At 36.9% G+C, this 18,431-nt stretch overlaps 1 protein-coding gene across 18 annotated transcripts in view; it reads right to left on the bottom strand.

The window, feature by feature from the left end:
• LOC107041856 overlaps positions 1-18,431 on the bottom strand; it is a 355,118-nt gene that overhangs the window by 333,301 nt on the left and 3,386 nt on the right. For 6 of the 18 annotated variants that reach the window (XM_015262635.2, XM_015262648.2, XM_015262651.2 and 3 more), the window contains exons 1-7: positions 17,245-17,454; positions 16,406-16,566; positions 15,319-15,392; positions 15,143-15,252; positions 14,651-14,865; positions 14,457-14,565; positions 6,389-6,483 (exon numbers count right to left, since the gene is read on the bottom strand). In XM_015262635.2, coding sequence (XP_015118121.1) covers positions 6,389-6,483; positions 14,457-14,565; positions 14,651-14,865; positions 15,143-15,252; positions 15,319-15,392; positions 16,406-16,566; positions 17,245-17,304 — 824 coding nt within the window. In that variant the 5' untranslated portion in view covers positions 17,305-17,454. The other 12 variants (XM_015262640.2, XM_015262639.2, XM_015262642.2 and 9 more) reach the window with 12 other exon arrangements.

The following is an 18,431-nucleotide window of genomic DNA, read 5'->3' as shown; positions in this document are numbered from 1 at the left end:
TCAAGAAACTACAAAAAAATGGATGAGTAAAACAAAATAAATAATAAATTTGATTTAAATCGGGAAATGACATGGTGAAAAGTTTAACGGTTTCAAACATTCAAAAAAAAAATCAATAATTATTGAATATTTGAGAATTTTAGTTCGGGGAACTCAATATAAAAAAAAAGTTTCAATTCTTGATGTAAATTTTCGCGTTGAGTCGAGGGAAAAATTTTATATTGTATGACAATTTATATTCAAAATTGGTGAAAATTAATCCATTTGTAAATTGTTTAATTCAAAGAATTTGATTTCGTTAAAATTTGAATATAATTTAAATAAATATTGACTTCATTTATTGTGAATTTTTATCCTCTATTATTCTAACAATTCACCCGACTCCAATCCCGAGCTATTACCGAAAGGTAGGCTCAAAATAGGAGAAAATAACTCATAATTTTCCAGAATTTATTTGATTATCAAAATTATTATTAAATATTTATTGGGAAATCATGACGTAACACAATGAAATACTTCACCAATGAAGTTAACAATGCACAAATACTCTTAATAGTAGCACAATACCACTACCATGTATTATATAAATAAAATGGGTGGAGTAAAATCGGAGGAATTACACAATCTCACACGCGAATTCTGGGACTGGTGCGAAAAACGCCACATTTGGGTCCAAACATCATACGTTCCCTTTAAAAAAAACATCGAAGCAGACGCTCTCTCACGAAACCAAAATTCTGACACAAAGTGGGAATTGGCGGGAGATGCATTCAACCAAATTTCCCAAAAATTTGGTAAACCAGAGATTGACCTATTTGCCTCAAGAATGATCAAAAAATGGGAAATAGAGCCAGAGGCGTTCACTTTAGACGCATTCACCTTCGAATGGTCTGAATGGAAGTTTTAGACATTTCGCTCATTTGCCATCATCTCCAAGGTTCTCAAAAAAATTAGAGACGACAGAGCCTCGAGAATACTAGTTGTCCCACTTTGGCTAGCACAAAATTGGTTTCCAACTTTCAGAAAGCTCGTTGACAACAAGTGGATCGAGTTCCACCCCAATCCTAATCCTTTGCTATCTCCTTGCAGATGCCGTCGACATCCTCTAGCACCATCACTTACCCTGGTCGCCGCGAGGTTATCCAGGAGGCATGGCTGAGACGAAAGTCACCTCCAGAAGCTATAGAAATCCAGCTTGCCACACTAGAGGAATCTACATTGAAACAGTACCACCGCACCTTTAAATTATGGTGGAAATTTAACAACGAAAAAGGAGAAGAGCCTTTCGTAGTATCAGGAACCAAGGTGCTGAGTTTCCTGCCACAAAGAGTTAATTCAGGCGTGGCCACCAGAACGATCAACGCAGCAAGATCAGCACTTTCACTGATCCCTCACGAAAATATATCAAATAATTCTCTCATCTCACGCCTGGTTAAAGGCAGCAACAAACTGAAATTATCCAGACCCAAATACAATGATACTTAGGATGTAGACCCAATCCTGATGGTTCTTGCAACTTCGTATCCTCTAGAAGACCTGGATTTAAAGAAACTATCAAAGACATTACTGGTTCTTCTGGCACTGGGCACTGCCCACAGGACTCAAATCTTTGCCAAAATCTCTATCGAAAACATTTCTAAGTCAGCAGCAGGTATTGATGTCCGCATTCCAGACCACATAAAAACTTCTCGACCTGGACCGGCTAAACCGTTTTTGAAACTTGCTTTTTTCAACAACAAACCGGAATTATGTATGGCAAGAACTCTAGAGGCTTATTTGAAAGTAACGGAACACCTTCGCAAAGACGAAAATGCGTTGATCATGTCGGTTGTCAAACCGCACAAAAGGGTTAAGGAAGATACTCTCGGACATTGGATCAGAGAAACCCTGACGCACTTCAGAGTAGACAAACGGTTTACAGTTCACATGAACGGTAAACGATTTACAGATCACACTATGAAAGAGGCGTGAGCATCCCGGAGATCAAAAAGGCCGCAGGCTGGACTGATGGATCAAGAGTCTTCGCTGAATTCTATCATCAGCCTATTTCAACATAAGACAACTTGTTTGCAAGAACAGTCTTACTGACTGAATAAAATATCATTGACATTTACGTTTAATTCTTCATAAATGTTTTATTACGAAAAAAAAAATTTGGAAAATAAAAACGAGAGATTACCCATCCACGAAACATCTTCACTCATTTTAATACCCAGAAATTTGATAATTCAATAAAACATCGAATTTCGAAACCCCTGATTTCACACAATTTCTATTCACACTTCAAACTAAATGACGAACACGAACGCGGGAGAGCGCGTTCTTTTTAAATTGTGCTCTAAAAGTTCATTGATAAAAGGTGATTATTTAGCCTAAAATAGCTGCGCTACCTTCGTAATCTCTCCTGCGAGACACACGTATAATTTATATCATTCCTCGTCCTTCGGGCTCGGATGATTTTTCAATTTTACGAGTTTGGGGAAGAGCCAATACCAATCCCCGGTCGAGGAAAAGTGAAGATCAATACGGAAAAAGTTTTGTTTGGTTCTTAGCGGAAAGTAGACATTTTTTTTAGAAATACAAAGAAATGAAAAAGAAAACCAAGTCAGAAATGTCAAATAAATAGTCATAATGCACAATTCGATTTCTATGTGAAAAATAGTTTCAAATCGAATAACGATTTTGTAAAAATTCTCTATGAAATAAAAAAATTGTAGGAGGACCAACGTTCTTGGTGCGGAGTTTTTCAACTGTCTACTATCAATCTAATCCTCCATCTTCTGATCCGCGCCAAGGGCGTTGGTCCTCCTATTAATTTTTTATTGCATACCGAGCTTTTTTAAAATCTTTATTCGATTTGGAACTATTTTTCTCATAGTCTAAACTATAAAATACCGCTGTTGCCCCGCCGCCATACTCGAGCTGCTGTAAATTACTTAACAGTCACTTTATTTTTGGTTGTAAATACCATTGGAAGTCTATTCGTTCACCATGAGTAACCATACCTCCAAAAGTAAATTAAAACTTTTTTCAATTAGAGAACATTTTTAAATGTGTAGCGTAATATTCATTTGTGGGTGCACTGTATCGCACGCTTTAGAGAGGAAATATTATATAATAGTTGGGTATAATATTATTACAATTAGGGGAGAGTGGGGCAAAGTGAAACACGGGGTGAAATGACACAGCCAAAAAATGACTATTTGACGCAATTCAAGCAAAAAAAAATTTTTTATCAACTTTTGTTTATTGACTTTTTTTATTATTGAGAGTCATCTTGAGAATAATAATTTTCTCTTCGGTAGAAAAGAATATGCGGTGCGAAAAAATCACTGATATTCAGAACCCCTATATAGCGTAGCGACTACCTCCATAGATGATTCTCACCCCTATTAGATATCCATCGTCCAACGTCCACTAGTCAGCTTATCCCCTGACTCTCCAGCAGCCAAACTAAGACCTCGTTATCGCTGAGTCTATATTTTCTCCTCTTTCGAAACTCCCAAAGATTTTTCATATATTTCTTATATCAAGACGACAATATTAATGATTTTCACTCATTTTATCCACAGTTCTCTTTTCAAGTAATATGAAATATTTCATCTATAATTCAATTGATTAGATTGGAGCGATTACACTCTGCTTTTTTCATTCGATTGAAATTCAGCATCACATTTTCCTTTTTGCCCCTCTGAGTCTCCCCCTGAACCTTCTTCTGGACTCGGTGATGTCAGATGAGGGTGAAAATCTCACGCGTGGGATTTTCGTGCGCAGTTCCCCGGCGCATGGGATATTCGTGTCCAACTTTGCCGCACACCCACTGGCACTGGGCATATGCAGCTCCCGCAGTTGAAACCCGGCAAATTTTATGCCAGAAATAATCGTCCGAACCGCAAAGAAAGGAATATGACGTATTAAAAATTAAAACACCATTTTTACAGGATTCCACGTATTAATTTATCGATTAATGGTCCCTATTCCTGATTTATTGGAGGCCACTAAAGATCTAAAAACTTGACACCGTCTTTCAACGTAGTATTATATTAGATGCTGACATTGACACAACACTGATAACACGACACAATTTTAAGGATATTAACATGTTTGGCGTTATATTTCTTTGTGACCCTTGTGACCCTATATTAACTTCACGTCAAACTTCAGGAGGATCACACGACTTTGGTCAAATTTCATGAGGGTCACACGGGAATGATTAAATTTCAAGAAGGTTGAATGTGCAAGGGTCAATTATCACGAGGGTCACGAAGGCTGCAAGGGAATGGTCACGTATCACGAGGGTCACAAGGGAATGGTCAAATTTTACGAGGGTCACGAAAGTCACAAGGGAAAGGTCAAATTTCACGAGGGTCACGAAGGTTACAACGAAAAGATCACACTTCACGAGGGTCAAATAGTCGATACGCTAGCCCTGTTTCTGTATGCACTACGAAATTGAGTAAATGGTTAATTATTACATCATCATAGCATGGAAACGGTTGCCGATAGAGAAAAAAGTTTCAAACAAAATCTGTTTGTCATATCAAAATACACATTCTTTGTCGTGAAATTTTTTTCTCTAACTATTATAGATAAAGAGTTATGGGCGAAGGGAGTGATGTGGATGGCGCGTGAGCCCGCTATGTGTCGGACGGCACCGATGCGTTTATCGGCAAACTTGATAGAGATAGAGAAAAATAGTTCACATAAAAAATGTTCGCCATCAGGTTTTACATAAAATTATATTATCCTAATTTTTCTCTATACCTAGCCGTTAATGGAATATTTATGCTCTTTTGCTGCATAATGGGACAAATTACATCCGTTTTTGTTTAATACCGTAATTAATAAAAAAAAACCAGCTTCGGATTCAGATTCAATATCACCGGCAACGTAAATTCCAATAATAACATTTACTCAATTCCTTTGTACATACACAAACAGGGCTAGCGCATGGACTATTTGATCCTCGTGAAATTTGATCATTTCCGCATGACCCTCGTGACCTTTGAGATGCTTGACACTCGTGAAATTTGACTATCCCCTTGTGACCCTTGCGACGTTTGACTCTCGTGAAATTTGACCATCCATTTGTAAACCTTGTGACATTTAACTATCCCCTTGTGACGCTCGTGAGGTTTGACTCTTCTGAAATTTGACTATCGTCGTGTGACCCTCGCGACGTTTGATTCTTGTGAAATTTTACCATCCTTTTGTGACCCTCGTGATGTTTGACTCCCGTGAAATTTGACCAACCCCTTGTGACCCACGTGACGTTTGACCATTGCAATAATCAACCTCCGCAAAATTTTCTTCATTCTCTTGTGATCCTTCTGACGTTAGACCTTTCCGAAATTTGACCCTTGTGGCATTTAACTCTTACTCTATTGACCACGTGAAGTCCGATCATTACATCATCTAACATTTATTAACTTTATTTCAAAAACTTCTTCCTTCCCAATGTCCATTGAAGCAAGTGGAATAAGAAGTCATGCCGTTCTCGATCGAATTCAAACGATTTAAACGGAGCGCCAGGCATTCGGCGCCCTAAAGGCTGCGCAGTAATACTCGAGCGAGGAGTGGGGGACCTGTGAAACTCTCGTCTGGCATCACTGGCCAGTTGACCCGGCCGGCGGACGAGCGGCCGGCGGGCGGGCGTCAGTTCAGGAGGGTTAATGAAAAAAAATGTTTTACTTGAATTGCATCAAACTGTCGTTTTTCGACTGTTTCATTTGGCCCCACTATCCCCTGCTAAATATATGGTATACTAATAAACGTATGTTTGCAATACCCCATTCACAAAAAAATTGGATTTCAATTCCGCCATTGGAATTATAGCGATGTAACGGATAATTTTTCGATATATTGTTAAGATTGGAGAAAGAAAATTCTAATGGCGCTATTTTTGGCGCGATTTTTTTCCAACTTGTCTGGGGGTGTTTCTTCGAAACGAATTTTTTTGTGTCGGATTTTGATGTGTTTCGTGGGGACTGAAATAACCAACCTCTCAACCCCCGTTGCCTGATAGGGTTCAATTGTTTCATCGAAATTTCAATTCCCAAGCAATACGGAGAAATTGAAAACAAGAAAAGTCGTCCAAAGAAACACACTCGGACAAGTTAGAAAAAAAACATGTCAAGAAAAGCGCTATAATGCAAAGACTCATGCAAAAAAATTATATCGCCAATCCAAAGTGTCACCCGAAGATGCAATTACTCTTTAATTTCATTACTACTCTGAGAATGAGAAATTGAGATACTGAGGAGTCTTTTTTGGTAGGTTTGTATCATTCTGAAGCTTACAATCTGGGCGCCGTGACCTCAACCTCTAAGAAGTGATGGGAAAAAAAGAGAGAAAACCCGATTTAAGTAATGTTGATACAAATACATACATTATATCAACTCCATTTTGGGACATGGAAATTTGCTTCGGCCTCATACCATCTTCTTGATTCAAGTCCTGAACGTTGATAGCTTCCCGTAAAATCTAAAAAAAAAAAATAAATACAAGTGATCCAGAATACAACTTTCCTCTGCGAAGTAATTTTCTATACATTTTTTCAAGTCCATGAGAATGAATTTGCCATCACGGCGGTGAGAAAGGGAAGGCGATACAAAGTGACGTTTCCCGAAAGGGTCTAGCGGAATAAAAAAGGGTGCAAATATCCCCAACGAATTTTGAATCGCCAATTTTTTCTGTTGTTTATCATGATAAAATATGACTGCATGCAAATTTTCAGATTTTTATTTGCATTTCTGCCCGTTTTTTTTTTTGCAAAAAAAACATCTTTTTCTAATGTCGTGTTTTTCAGCCGTCAAAAAGTGTTCTCAAAATCTGAAAAATGAGGAACATATCAACATATATGTGACATTTTTTCATTTATATTTTTTGCAATAATTTCTATAAAAAAAATGATCACTTTTCAAAAATTCATTTCAAGATGATTAGATATAGATACAACTTTGAAAAAAATCATCGCCTTTTATTTCATGCTTTTCTATTAAATAACGCGAAGAAAACTCATTTTTTGCCTGCGTCATACTAAAAAAAAATAAAACTGACAAATTTAGGGTTTCTTTTACTAGAAATCCATTTATAAATTATTCGTTGGGCCTCGTTAATAAATTATAATACTTCTGATAGTTATTTTACATATTAGGCTAGCATATTCAATTAATACTTGTTCATATATTCCATTCATTTCCTGTTTTCTTTTCGAAAAAAAAAATGAAATCACCAACTGATTGTAGATTTTTAGTAAAACTCGGGGGAGAGAATTCTTTTCTGGGATATGAATAGCTTCATCCGCCATGGCGAAGGAATTCGGAGTCTCTCTATATTATAAAAATCTGCTGGATTTCATGGAACGAAATAGTATTTTTGTCACTCAGTCCGGGAGCGGTGATTCACGGACGCGAAGCGTCAATGACAAAAAATACTGTTCGATACACGGCCGTGAACAATTTTTCTGCCTCATATGGTTACAGAACTCGCCTTCGGCTCATCCTGTAACTTCATATTCGCCAGAAAAGTTTCTCACGGCCTAGTGTTGTAATATACTAATCAAAATCAATCTCTACACAGCTCAACACATTTCAGTGTCACCACATGAAATTCTCCAGACTGAGGTTCTTAAAACTGTGTTTATATTACGTGGCAACCAAATGGCAGGCGATTACGAATATTATGAACAAAACAGAGAACAAAGGACAAAGAGAAAATGCGTTCCAAGTCATCCAATGTACTGGTCCTTATTTTTCTGAAGTTAGACTCCGACAGTCGGAGTTAAAGTAAAGATCGAGATGCGTCCTTTACGTGCAACTGAATAAAGAGTCACAATCAAATTAAATTCACAGAGATAATAATTCAATCCTACCCCTCAATCCAATAAAATCCAAATCGACTTTTGGTGACGAAAATTTGGTACTCAAAATTAATAGAGCTGTGGGACACCCTCGATTTTCAGACAGGTACCGACCACTCGCGTTCTAATGTGTAATTCTTGTTTTAAACAATAAAATATGATCACTAAACGTCAAGTAAACAATTTTCAATTAATTTTAGGCATTGGAATTATTTATTATTAACAATAAAATTGTTCAAATCGCCTTAGCCCCCAAACTATGAAGTATAGACGAAAATTTTCAAATCATGAATCATCTAGAATTTAATAAGGAGTAATTTTTGTCTATGAGCAATTTTACGTATCTCTCGTATCTTCTGAGATATGAGCAATAAACTAGTTACGTGACCCGACATGGCGCTCTCTACTTGCGGCTTGAGAGCGCTATGTTGGGTCACACAACTTTTTGCTTATTCATATTTCGAAATCTAAAGGAGATATTTGAAATTGACAGAAGACAAAAATTATTCCTCATCAAATTTTAATTGATTCGTGATCTGAAAATTTTCGTATATCTTTCATAGTTTGAGCGCTAGGGCGATTTGAACAATTAAATTGTTGATAGTGTGACGTTTGGGATTTTAGTATACACGGAGAGAAATTTTTGATAAAAATTACCCTACCTTTCTATAAAAGTGTATCATGAGTCATCGTTTCCTCATTTCTATCCCGAAATTTAGTAAAAATTAATATATGATGATCAAATTTTATTCTACGTTAGAGAAATTTTATCCTGACGCATAATAAATTTTACCCTTCCAGTCCAGTAATTTTTATGTAGGTAACAACGAAAATTCTAGAACGGTTGGTACATTTTACCCTACCGGTACAGTAATTTTTACTCTGCCGGCGCGGTAATTTTTATTTTTATCAGGATAAAATTTCTCTAACGCAGAATAAAATTTCATCATCATATATTAATTTTTACTAAATTTCGGGATAGAAATAAGGAAGCGATGACTCATGATACACTTTTATAGAACGTTAGGATAATTTTTATCAAAAATTTCTCTCCGTGTACTATTAGTTGTATCTTAAAATCCACGGGTCGTCAGTTGACCCTTTCGCCTAGCTAGCGATACCGGTGAGCTTACGGGTCGTTCGCTCACGGGGAAACTAATCGGGAAGGGAGATTTAGGAATGGTTCTCCTCCCAAATAACCAGTAACACTCCAAGTTATCTAATCATGAGAATATAATTAACTAATAGGAAGGTTACACGACAAAATAGGTTAAATGGGTTCGGCGTACACGGATCTAGATTTTTGGGGAAGGCCAACGTCTGGACACTTCGGCCTCCCACCGTACTCTGCCTTGGAGCAGAGTCGCAAGGCGGTTGCAAATCCAAAATGCTTGATAAGCACTCCCACGGTTTTACCTTCAAAGAGCTCAGGTTGACTCTTGTTACACCGTGTGACTGCTTATTCAGCATCGGACCCACAAATACTTTTGTTATTAAAATATTGATTAAACAATTCTGACGTGTGCATGCTCCACACGTCACACTCCCCTGATAAAACTATTAGTACTCCGTACAATAGTACTCAACAAAAAATAAAAAATCGTTCTTCTTCTCTCCGAATGAAATGCCTCAGGGGTCAAGACAATTGCAAATTTTCTTGTTCTCAATAGTCTGCTTCATGGGCTTAATTAAACACTTGTTACCAGAAGATTCATTCAAAAAGTAAAATTTTCGTGGAAAATGCAAATAAGTTGCAAAGGAACTTAAATATTTTCATGAAAACTATGAGTTTTGTGAGCGAAAGTTACGTAATTAATCTTAATAATTAAACCCTGACGACCGAACCCTTACAAAAGTATCAGATTACATTTGACATAGAAAATGCTTCGTGATTTGGACGCTTTCTTTCTTAAGAGATTTTGACTGTGCCTGAATAAAGATTTTCATTTTCCTAGAGTTTTGACTTGGAAGACTCACGAACGAATCCAGTGAAAATTTTCAAACGTTTCGGCTCAATATATTTTGGAAATATTAGAGAAAAAAAATTTCAATTGATCCTCCGGAAATAGACATTTGCAAACCTCAATTCATTTCAGTAATCTCTGTAAGATCATCAATTCGCAGGTTTTCATCTCTCAATCTGCTGAAAAAGTGGACTGTATACATTTCTAGAAATAATAATCCATCAGGTTCAGCAAAATCCATTTGGCGAGCTTATTTTCAATACAATGGACTCAAATTATAGAATACGTTTCGTTTTCCTTCCATGAAAAAGAAGGTATTTTTTTTTCTTTTTCGTTGTCTTTGACTCAAGTGGAAGTTGAGATAATTTCAATAGTACTGAGCAATAAATAACTTCCCGGTTTTGAAAGTAGTGACGGTAAATGCAAGGCGTCGACATTCATGAAATTGAAGAAGAAATCATCAATTATTGGAGTAATTTTTTCCATATCTAGAATTTTGACACGTGAAGTTAATAGAAGGTGAATAAACATTGTTATAAAAAAACTCTACTCACTCCGCGGGAGTATCCCTCCCACGCTTATCAAAAAATTACTCCTTTGATTGATGCTCTGAGCTGTTCGTGGTCCACGTTCCAGTTGTTTCCAAGCTCCTCTCAGCAAGAAGATGTTTTTCGAATATCAGTTGTTCTGGGCCACCTCCTGGATCGAATGGCCAAAGCACCTGGACATGAAGTACCTCGTCGAGATTCCAGCCCCAAAGTTGTTGATGAGCAGGTCCAGATGAGTGAATTGACCCCCCTGGGTCAAATAGCTGCGGTCTCCAGTCCGAGCTTCCAAGTCTCGCCGAGTCTTCTGGTTCGTGAAGCCCACTTCCCGTTATGAGACTTGTGGAAAATTCACGTCTTTTGTCATCGAGTCTTTGGTCAGCTGGTTTTAAGGATTTCGCTGGATCCCACAACCAAGACGTCAGTCTCCACGGTGTCGATGACATCTGTCGATTCCATGCGATTTACCTGCTCATTGCACATGGCCTCTTCTGACCATATCGCTCCGGAGAAGATCGTGTGTCAGGCAGATAGCGCCTGTGACTGACCTCACGACGCAGATCAGCTGTTCCATTCCTCTTTATTTTCTCCCCAGGGGTATTTGTGTTGATGTTTTCCCCCTGTCCAATAACAGGATTTTCTGATGTGTACTTGTCACTGTCATCCATCAAAACTGGAACACTTTGCTCTTCATGATCACTAACTGACCTTTGAACGCACCAAATTTTGTCAATCTGAAGGAGTTCTTTCATTTTCTACCAAGGATTTCGCGTCCAGACATTCTTGCTGTGAACCAGTGACAGGACCTTTCGATCAGGATATTTTTTCCTGCCCAAAGTCTTCCATTAACTCAACATAGAGACCTCTTCTTTTGGCGTCTGCCTTATAGACATTCCACCACTTTTCGCCATAAATATTCTTCCTCGAACTGTTCAGCATGGCTTGATGGTGGTGATATGATAGTGAACTCCATGGGTGTCCCGAAGCCATTTGAATTCCGTTTGTGTTGAAATATGAGGCCCGAATATCCATATTTCCTAATAACAGATTTGCAGTTCCCTTGTTTTGCCCTATTATCTGTTTAGCACTTCCAAACCGAAATGGGATGCGGTCAAAAATCATGTTTTTTCTTCTCTCCAGATTTTCAATGAGAAGTACGGTCGATGCCAATCGTCACGCCTAGGTAGAACCCCTGCTAATTGTTCAAGAGAGTGGAACGTTGTGAATTCTGCAACCCTCGACGCCGTCCCGAATCTTGAACCCCTGCACTTTTCTGTGGCAGGCGATGCTCGGCGATTCCCCAGTGGGACGGATTAGTCATCACATACACGACTCAATTGTACCTTATTGGTCGATAAAACATTTCGTGTCTCTGGAAATCCAAATCAAACCAACACGAAATGCACCGCAGAAAAATCAATTCACTCACTCAATTGCACAATAACAGGAGTTTTATCAGTTTCTGATTAGTCTCGAAGCAAAATCCTTAACCACGCATAAATGAACCAAACTATCCTCGATTTTTCTCACCTTCCAATGGAACGTCACATAATTTTATCGAAATATAAATTCCTGCACTCAGTTTCCCGAACATGAGTGCCCAAAACTGTTGGGCGCCAATGTGACGTTTGGGATTTTAGTATACTATTAGTTGTATCTTAAAATCCGTGGGTCGTCATTTGACCCTTTCGCCTAGCTAGCGATACCGGTGAGCTTACGGGTCGTTCGCACACAGGGGAACTAATCGGGAAGGGAGATTTAGGAATGGTTCTCCTCCCAAATAACCAGTAACATTCCAAGTTATCCAATCATGAAAATATAATTAACTAATAGAAAGGTTACACGACAAAATAGGTTAAATGGGTTCGGCATACGCGGATCTAGATTTTTGGGGAAGACCAACGTCTGGACACTTCGGCCTCCCACCGTACTCTGCCTTAGAGCAGAGTCGCAAGGCGGTTGCAAATCCAAAATGCTTGATAAACACTCCCACGGTTTTACCTTCAAAGAGCTCAGGTTGATTCTTGTTACACCGTGTGATGCTTATTCAGCATCGGACCCGCAAATACTTTTGTTATTAAAATATTGATTAAACAATTCCGACGTGTGGAGCATCCACACGTCACAATAGTAAATAGTTGCAATGCCTAAAATTGATGGGAAATTATTTACTTGACGTAAGTTCACAGAGATCATAGTTCATTGTTCAGAAAAAGACTTACGCATTAGAACACCAGTGGTCGGTCGGTCAATTTAGAAGTGCTTTTTTAGGAGTATCCCACAGCTCTATAAGAGTAAAGAATTAAAGGTCACAAGGGTTAAAATAAGGGTATGAAGATCATAATAAGGGCCATGAGGGTCGAAATAAGACTCATGAGGGACAAACCAAGAGTCACGAGGGTCAAAATAATGGTCTAAATAAGGGTCATGGGGGTCATATGTAAGTCATGGGGGTTGGCGAGCAGAGCGAACAGAGGACGTAGCCCCTTAGTATACAATAAAAGTGTATTAATTAATATATATGAATCGATAAGTGTAATTTTCCCCGAGATTTATAACTGAAAATTAAAAATTCATTCTCCGTGAAATGATAGAAAAATGCGAACAATCTAAAAAAATCCGATTTGTGGGCAAATATTGTGTGATTATACTAGCATATGTAAAATAACTATTGGAAGTGTTAAAGTTTATTAACGAAGCCCAATGAATGATTTATAAGTGGATTTCTAGTAAAACAAAATCCTAAAATTTATCATGATGAACAACGGAAAAAATTGGCGATTCAAAATTCGGTGGGGGCATTTTCACCATACTTATTCCGCTAGACCCTTTAACTTTTTACCTTCGCCATGGAGAAAAATCACATTCTAACCACGGGAGGTAAAATAAAGAACCCCCAGCCACTTGCGGACTACCGCAATTCAACATGCGGGCGTAACTAGCTCAGTTTATATCTGGAGGTTGAAAATATGTAATTCGAATATTTCGACTAAAAATGATGAAATACTCAAAACGGTGACATATGTTCAATTACCGTTATTCCTTGACAAAATGAAACTGACAAAACTTTCAATGTAAGATGTGTCAGCGATGAAGTTTTTATAAAAACTACAAAGGGAATGTTTTTGACGTTTCTCTTTATTTTCTTTCAATATAGTGATATTTTGGTAATTAAAAAAAATTGGTTACCAAAATAAAAATATTTTCTATAGAAATCGTTTTGATTCAAATAATTGATAAAGCAACTTTTTTTGCCTTATATTGAATTCGCCAAACAATTCTATTGGAATGTTTAATAGAAAATATTCTATAGAAAAACTCGATAGAATTTGATTTCTCTATACAACTTATTCCATTAACATATTTTCCATAGAATTTCTTCGACTCAAATTTTTCAATTTTTTTTTCATTCCATGTTTCTTCTCTTTTCATCAAGAAAATAACATTTTAAGAACTAAACTAGAAAAATAGAAACTAGAAACTAGAAAATTTGAGCCGAAAAAATTCTACGGAAAATAGCTCAATAGAATAAGTTGTATAGAAAAATTAAATTCCATTAACTTTCTCCATAGAATATTTTCTATTGAACATTTGAAGATAATCGGTCAAAAACATTTAGAAAGTTCAACAGAAACCCAATAGCGAATCTCTAGGGTATTCCCTAGTTTTTCTATAAAATAATTTCATACGTGGGATCAAATGAAGAATGATGGGGGAGATTTGAGTTAAAAGGGAGAAAATTCTGTATGAACTAATGGCACGATGAATTAAAAAACCATATTAAAATCTGGATTACCTTAGATGTGCTCAATAGAATAAGTTGTATAGAAAAATCAAATTCCATTAACTTTCTCCATAGAATATTTTCTATTGAACATTTGAAGATAATCGGCGAAAAACTATTAGAAATTTCAACAGAAACCCAATAGCGAATCTCTAGGAAATTCCCTAGTTTTTCTATAAAATAATTTTATACGTAGGATCAAATGAAGAATGATGGGGAAGATTTGAGTTAAAAGAAGGGAGAAAATTCTGTATGAACTAATGGCACGATGAATTAAAAAACCATATTAAAATCTGGATTACCTTAGATGTGCCATTAAGTGCTCCAGAAATGTTTTCAAATATAGGTATTCTTTGTCTCTCCATGAAGTACTCAAGTACCGACAGCCCATTTATCAAATCATAATATTCTCTGAAAACCGGTCATTACTGAGAACAATTTTCAGTGTTTTGTTATACCACTTTCTCTATCTTTATTTGTTTTCGTATCAACTTACTGGGCAGAAATTGTTTCTCCTAATATTGTTTGTCCCAGTCGATACGGATAAACCACTAGGACGAGGGAATTGGTTCTCGTTGCTGCCAATTGCGCAGCTTCTATTATACTCGCAGTATTCCGTGTTTGATTATCTATCACAAAGAGTAAAACACGGGCGTTTTGTTTTGCCTCGTACTCTTCGGCTATTAATTCCGGTCCCCATTGTGAGACTTGCTGAAAATAATTCAATCATTACCGAATCATATCATTCTATTATTTAGCATCAATAAAATTCATGACTAATGATTCATCTCAACAATCATTTCCGTTTGACGAGGGTTAATTCGACTGCATGATGTTTTGTTTTTTATATAGCAACTACCAGAGAAAATTATCAAAAAATTATCAGTTGAAAACCCTGTAGCTTGTACCACGTGATGTCGAATGGGCCAATTATATTGCCCGATATTTGGGTTGGAAAAATAATCATCATAATTTTCTGATAATTTACCGGATTATAATACGTGATTCCAAGTCTCTGCAGTGTCGGGATTGCTATTTCTGACCTCCAAGTGGTGGGATTACAGGATCCCCCCAAAAATACCTCATATGCCATCCTCTCTGCAAAAGAAAAAAATCATCACATTTGGAAAAAGAAAATTCGTAATCATTGAATCGAATACTTACTTGTGATAATTTTATGGTTATTGTCGTTTCCATCACAGTGTAACGAATGGGAAGTGCTCATAGGAACAGCTGCTCTATATTGAAAAATAGATAAGTGACTAATCCATGATGATGCGTTATTGAACGTTCACAACTGTAATTAATTTATACTTGGAATAAATTGCAATAATTCTGACAATTTTGCAGACGGATTTGATATTACAATACAAACTGTACCAGTGTCTCCTGGAATTTTTATATTCTAAATAATAATTTGATGTAATAAAAACCTAATAAGAACAATAGGAAAACACATACTTTGAAATATCAAATCCTTTTGCAACGAGACACAGGACGTCACGTTTCGGCATCGTCTCAAACTCCAACACTAAGTCGATAAACTTGCAATGTTTATATCCTAGAAAAAAGAAGCATTCACACTGCAATGCAGTTGAAACACAACACCGTTATGTGACTAATTTTATTAAACGTGTAAATCGAAGTCGAGAGAAAGATGACTGTTGGATTAGAGAATGAAATAATTTGATGTATGTATGCTCGAATTATCCAGTAAATAGGGGAACAGCCTGTTTTTTAATGTGACTCGTAATCTATTTCGAAACAAAATATATCGAATGTGAATAGAAAAAACGACGTTGGAAATGCAAGATTGAATCGTACCAGATCTAATCTCAAAATTTCATTAGTTTCGAAAAATATTGCCATATAAAATTTGAATTTAAAAGTTCAATGTAATATTCCTAGTGTTAAAGAGAAATCATCGATAAAGAATTTGCTTTGAATTGCAATGAAAGTAGTGGGAAGTTGATGACACTTAAACAAATGAGTTTAGCAATAACTGATCGTATGCTCATAGGAGGATATTTTTCTCCTATGAGTATACGATTTATAACTGTAAACCAGATATAGATCGAACCATATTGGAGAACCAGATATGGTTTAGTTCTCCAATTATTATGGTAGTAAAAATTTGGCATTTTATTTTCCGATACACTACTAGATATTCTACAGAATGATAAAGAAGCCAAGAAAGGAAAAACAAGGTATCTTCACAGTAAAACAAAAGGATGGAAGGAAAAATAGTTACCCTCTTTCGCACAATTGTGCCAGTTTTTTCGTGAGTTCACCCAAATCACCAATCATTATAGAAACATCCGAATTGTCCACAGAGCAGTCCTCTACCTGTGTCAGAATTTCACGCAGCCAATCCCAGGATGAATTCAACTGCATCACGTATATCCGATTTGCCTGTGAAAAATTGAAAACAAGCTAAAAAGAAAAACATCATTAGGTACGATTCACCTAATCATGACTAACAGATCAATTGTTAAAGGGAAATGATGCACCGCACGTAGTAGAGCCATCGACCTTGCGATACAACAGATAAATGAGAAAAATAAAAATGAAAAAGCAAAATATAGGAAATGCAAAGTAAAAAGCAAAATAGGAAAATAATTGAGTGATAAAAGTCATAAAAGCATGCCGTTTTGGTTTATTCATTCAACTCAACTGACACAGACTTGGAGTCCGGTAATTCGGGTGGACCTTGACAGAAAGTGACGAGAACCTTGTCCCCATTATTCCATAAACAGTATTTAAAAACTCCAGCTTAGAATTCTCCAAATTGTTCCATGAATAAAAGCCCCCAAAAATGTTAAGTCTTTCTGTTATCAACAAAAAATAAATTCGCCATGAAAAAATGATATATCCATGATATTTATCCACCCACATGCAACCAAACTAATCGTGGGAAAAACTCCATAGAGGGATACTCAAACATCTTGAACTGTAAAAAAAATTGATCCCCTATTGCGTACAATCAACTCATAAAACAATGGGTCGTTGGTAGATATCAACCAGTACTAAGTCATCAACCAGCACTGATCGTATCCACACGACAATGCAAATTTTGCGCGCATTAACTACCCTTGGTAGGGCCTCGGTGCAATATGTCCACATAGCACCTCCAAACACTGTCTTCGACATCAATCTCTTTTTGCTCTCAGTATCTCAATGAAACACTGGCAGAATTCACTACAAACTAGAAACTGCGAACGTAAACTTTTCAACCAATTTCTACAACTGACCTAACATTTTTCTCAATTATTTTAAATTGAAAATGGATATATCACACTGTTTTACCCTCAATGAAGCATCACGATTATAAATGCATATTCAATCGTTTGTACAAGTTCTCACCGCAAAATCATCGACGACAGCAGGCCTCGCGTACTCCCGCTATTGCTCATACTTATTTATACACACCGTTATATTTAAATGAAAGAACCACCAACACACGGCGTTGTGCCGCCACACGGTACTCTGCAAACTGCCCAAAATTTACTGTCTCTTCCCACGAATCCACGAAGAGCGGACTCACAGAAAAATGTTTCTAAAAATTTGGTCCACTGAAAACCGAATCGGAAAAAATGCATCACATTCACTTGGATTCATGAAAGAGTTCTTCAATGGAAAACTTCAAACACCAGATAAAATATTTCACAAAAGTGTTTGACGAAAGGATTTATGAATACAGAGGAAAATGCGCGAAAACAAGAGTGGCAGCATTCGGTGTTATATCCAGTGACTTATAAACGTTCTCCCAACATTGTCACCCATTTATGATCCACACGAATCCACAACTTTTCCCTCTCCTTCCCATGCAAACAATAATGTACACATAGGTACTGAGTGGATACCCCTTCCTTCTGCATTTTAAATATTCTCATATAATAGATAAATAAATTAAACGTGCACAAGTTCCTGACAAAACATTAATCATAAAAAATCCCATTACTGTATACAACTTTGTTATCATTCAGTCTCACATCGCAATGGATGGAAAAACTGAGCAGAAAAGTTCACAACATTCTATATTATATCTTTGTACATATATAGAGTGTTAACAACTCACTTCATCGTTTCGAGATGTTTTCCAGAGATGACTTCGTTATATTGGATATTTTTTTGCTTGTGGTAGGAAATTGACTACTGCAAAGGTAACGACATTTCACACACTTTAACAGAAAGAAGAAAGAGAGAGAGAGAGAGAGAGAGAGAGAGAGAGAGAGAGAGAGAGAGAGAGAGAGAGAGAGAGCGAGAGAGAGAGAGAG

This window comes from Diachasma alloeum, unplaced genomic scaffold (genome assembly GCF_001412515.2).
Source record: "Diachasma alloeum isolate Michigan unplaced genomic scaffold, Dall2.0 Dall_scaffold_00382, whole genome shotgun sequence".
Classification (NCBI taxonomy): Eukaryota; Metazoa; Arthropoda; class Insecta; order Hymenoptera; family Braconidae; genus Diachasma; species Diachasma alloeum.
Note: the sequence above shows the minus strand (reverse complement) of the source record. Positions and strands in the feature narration are given on the sequence as shown.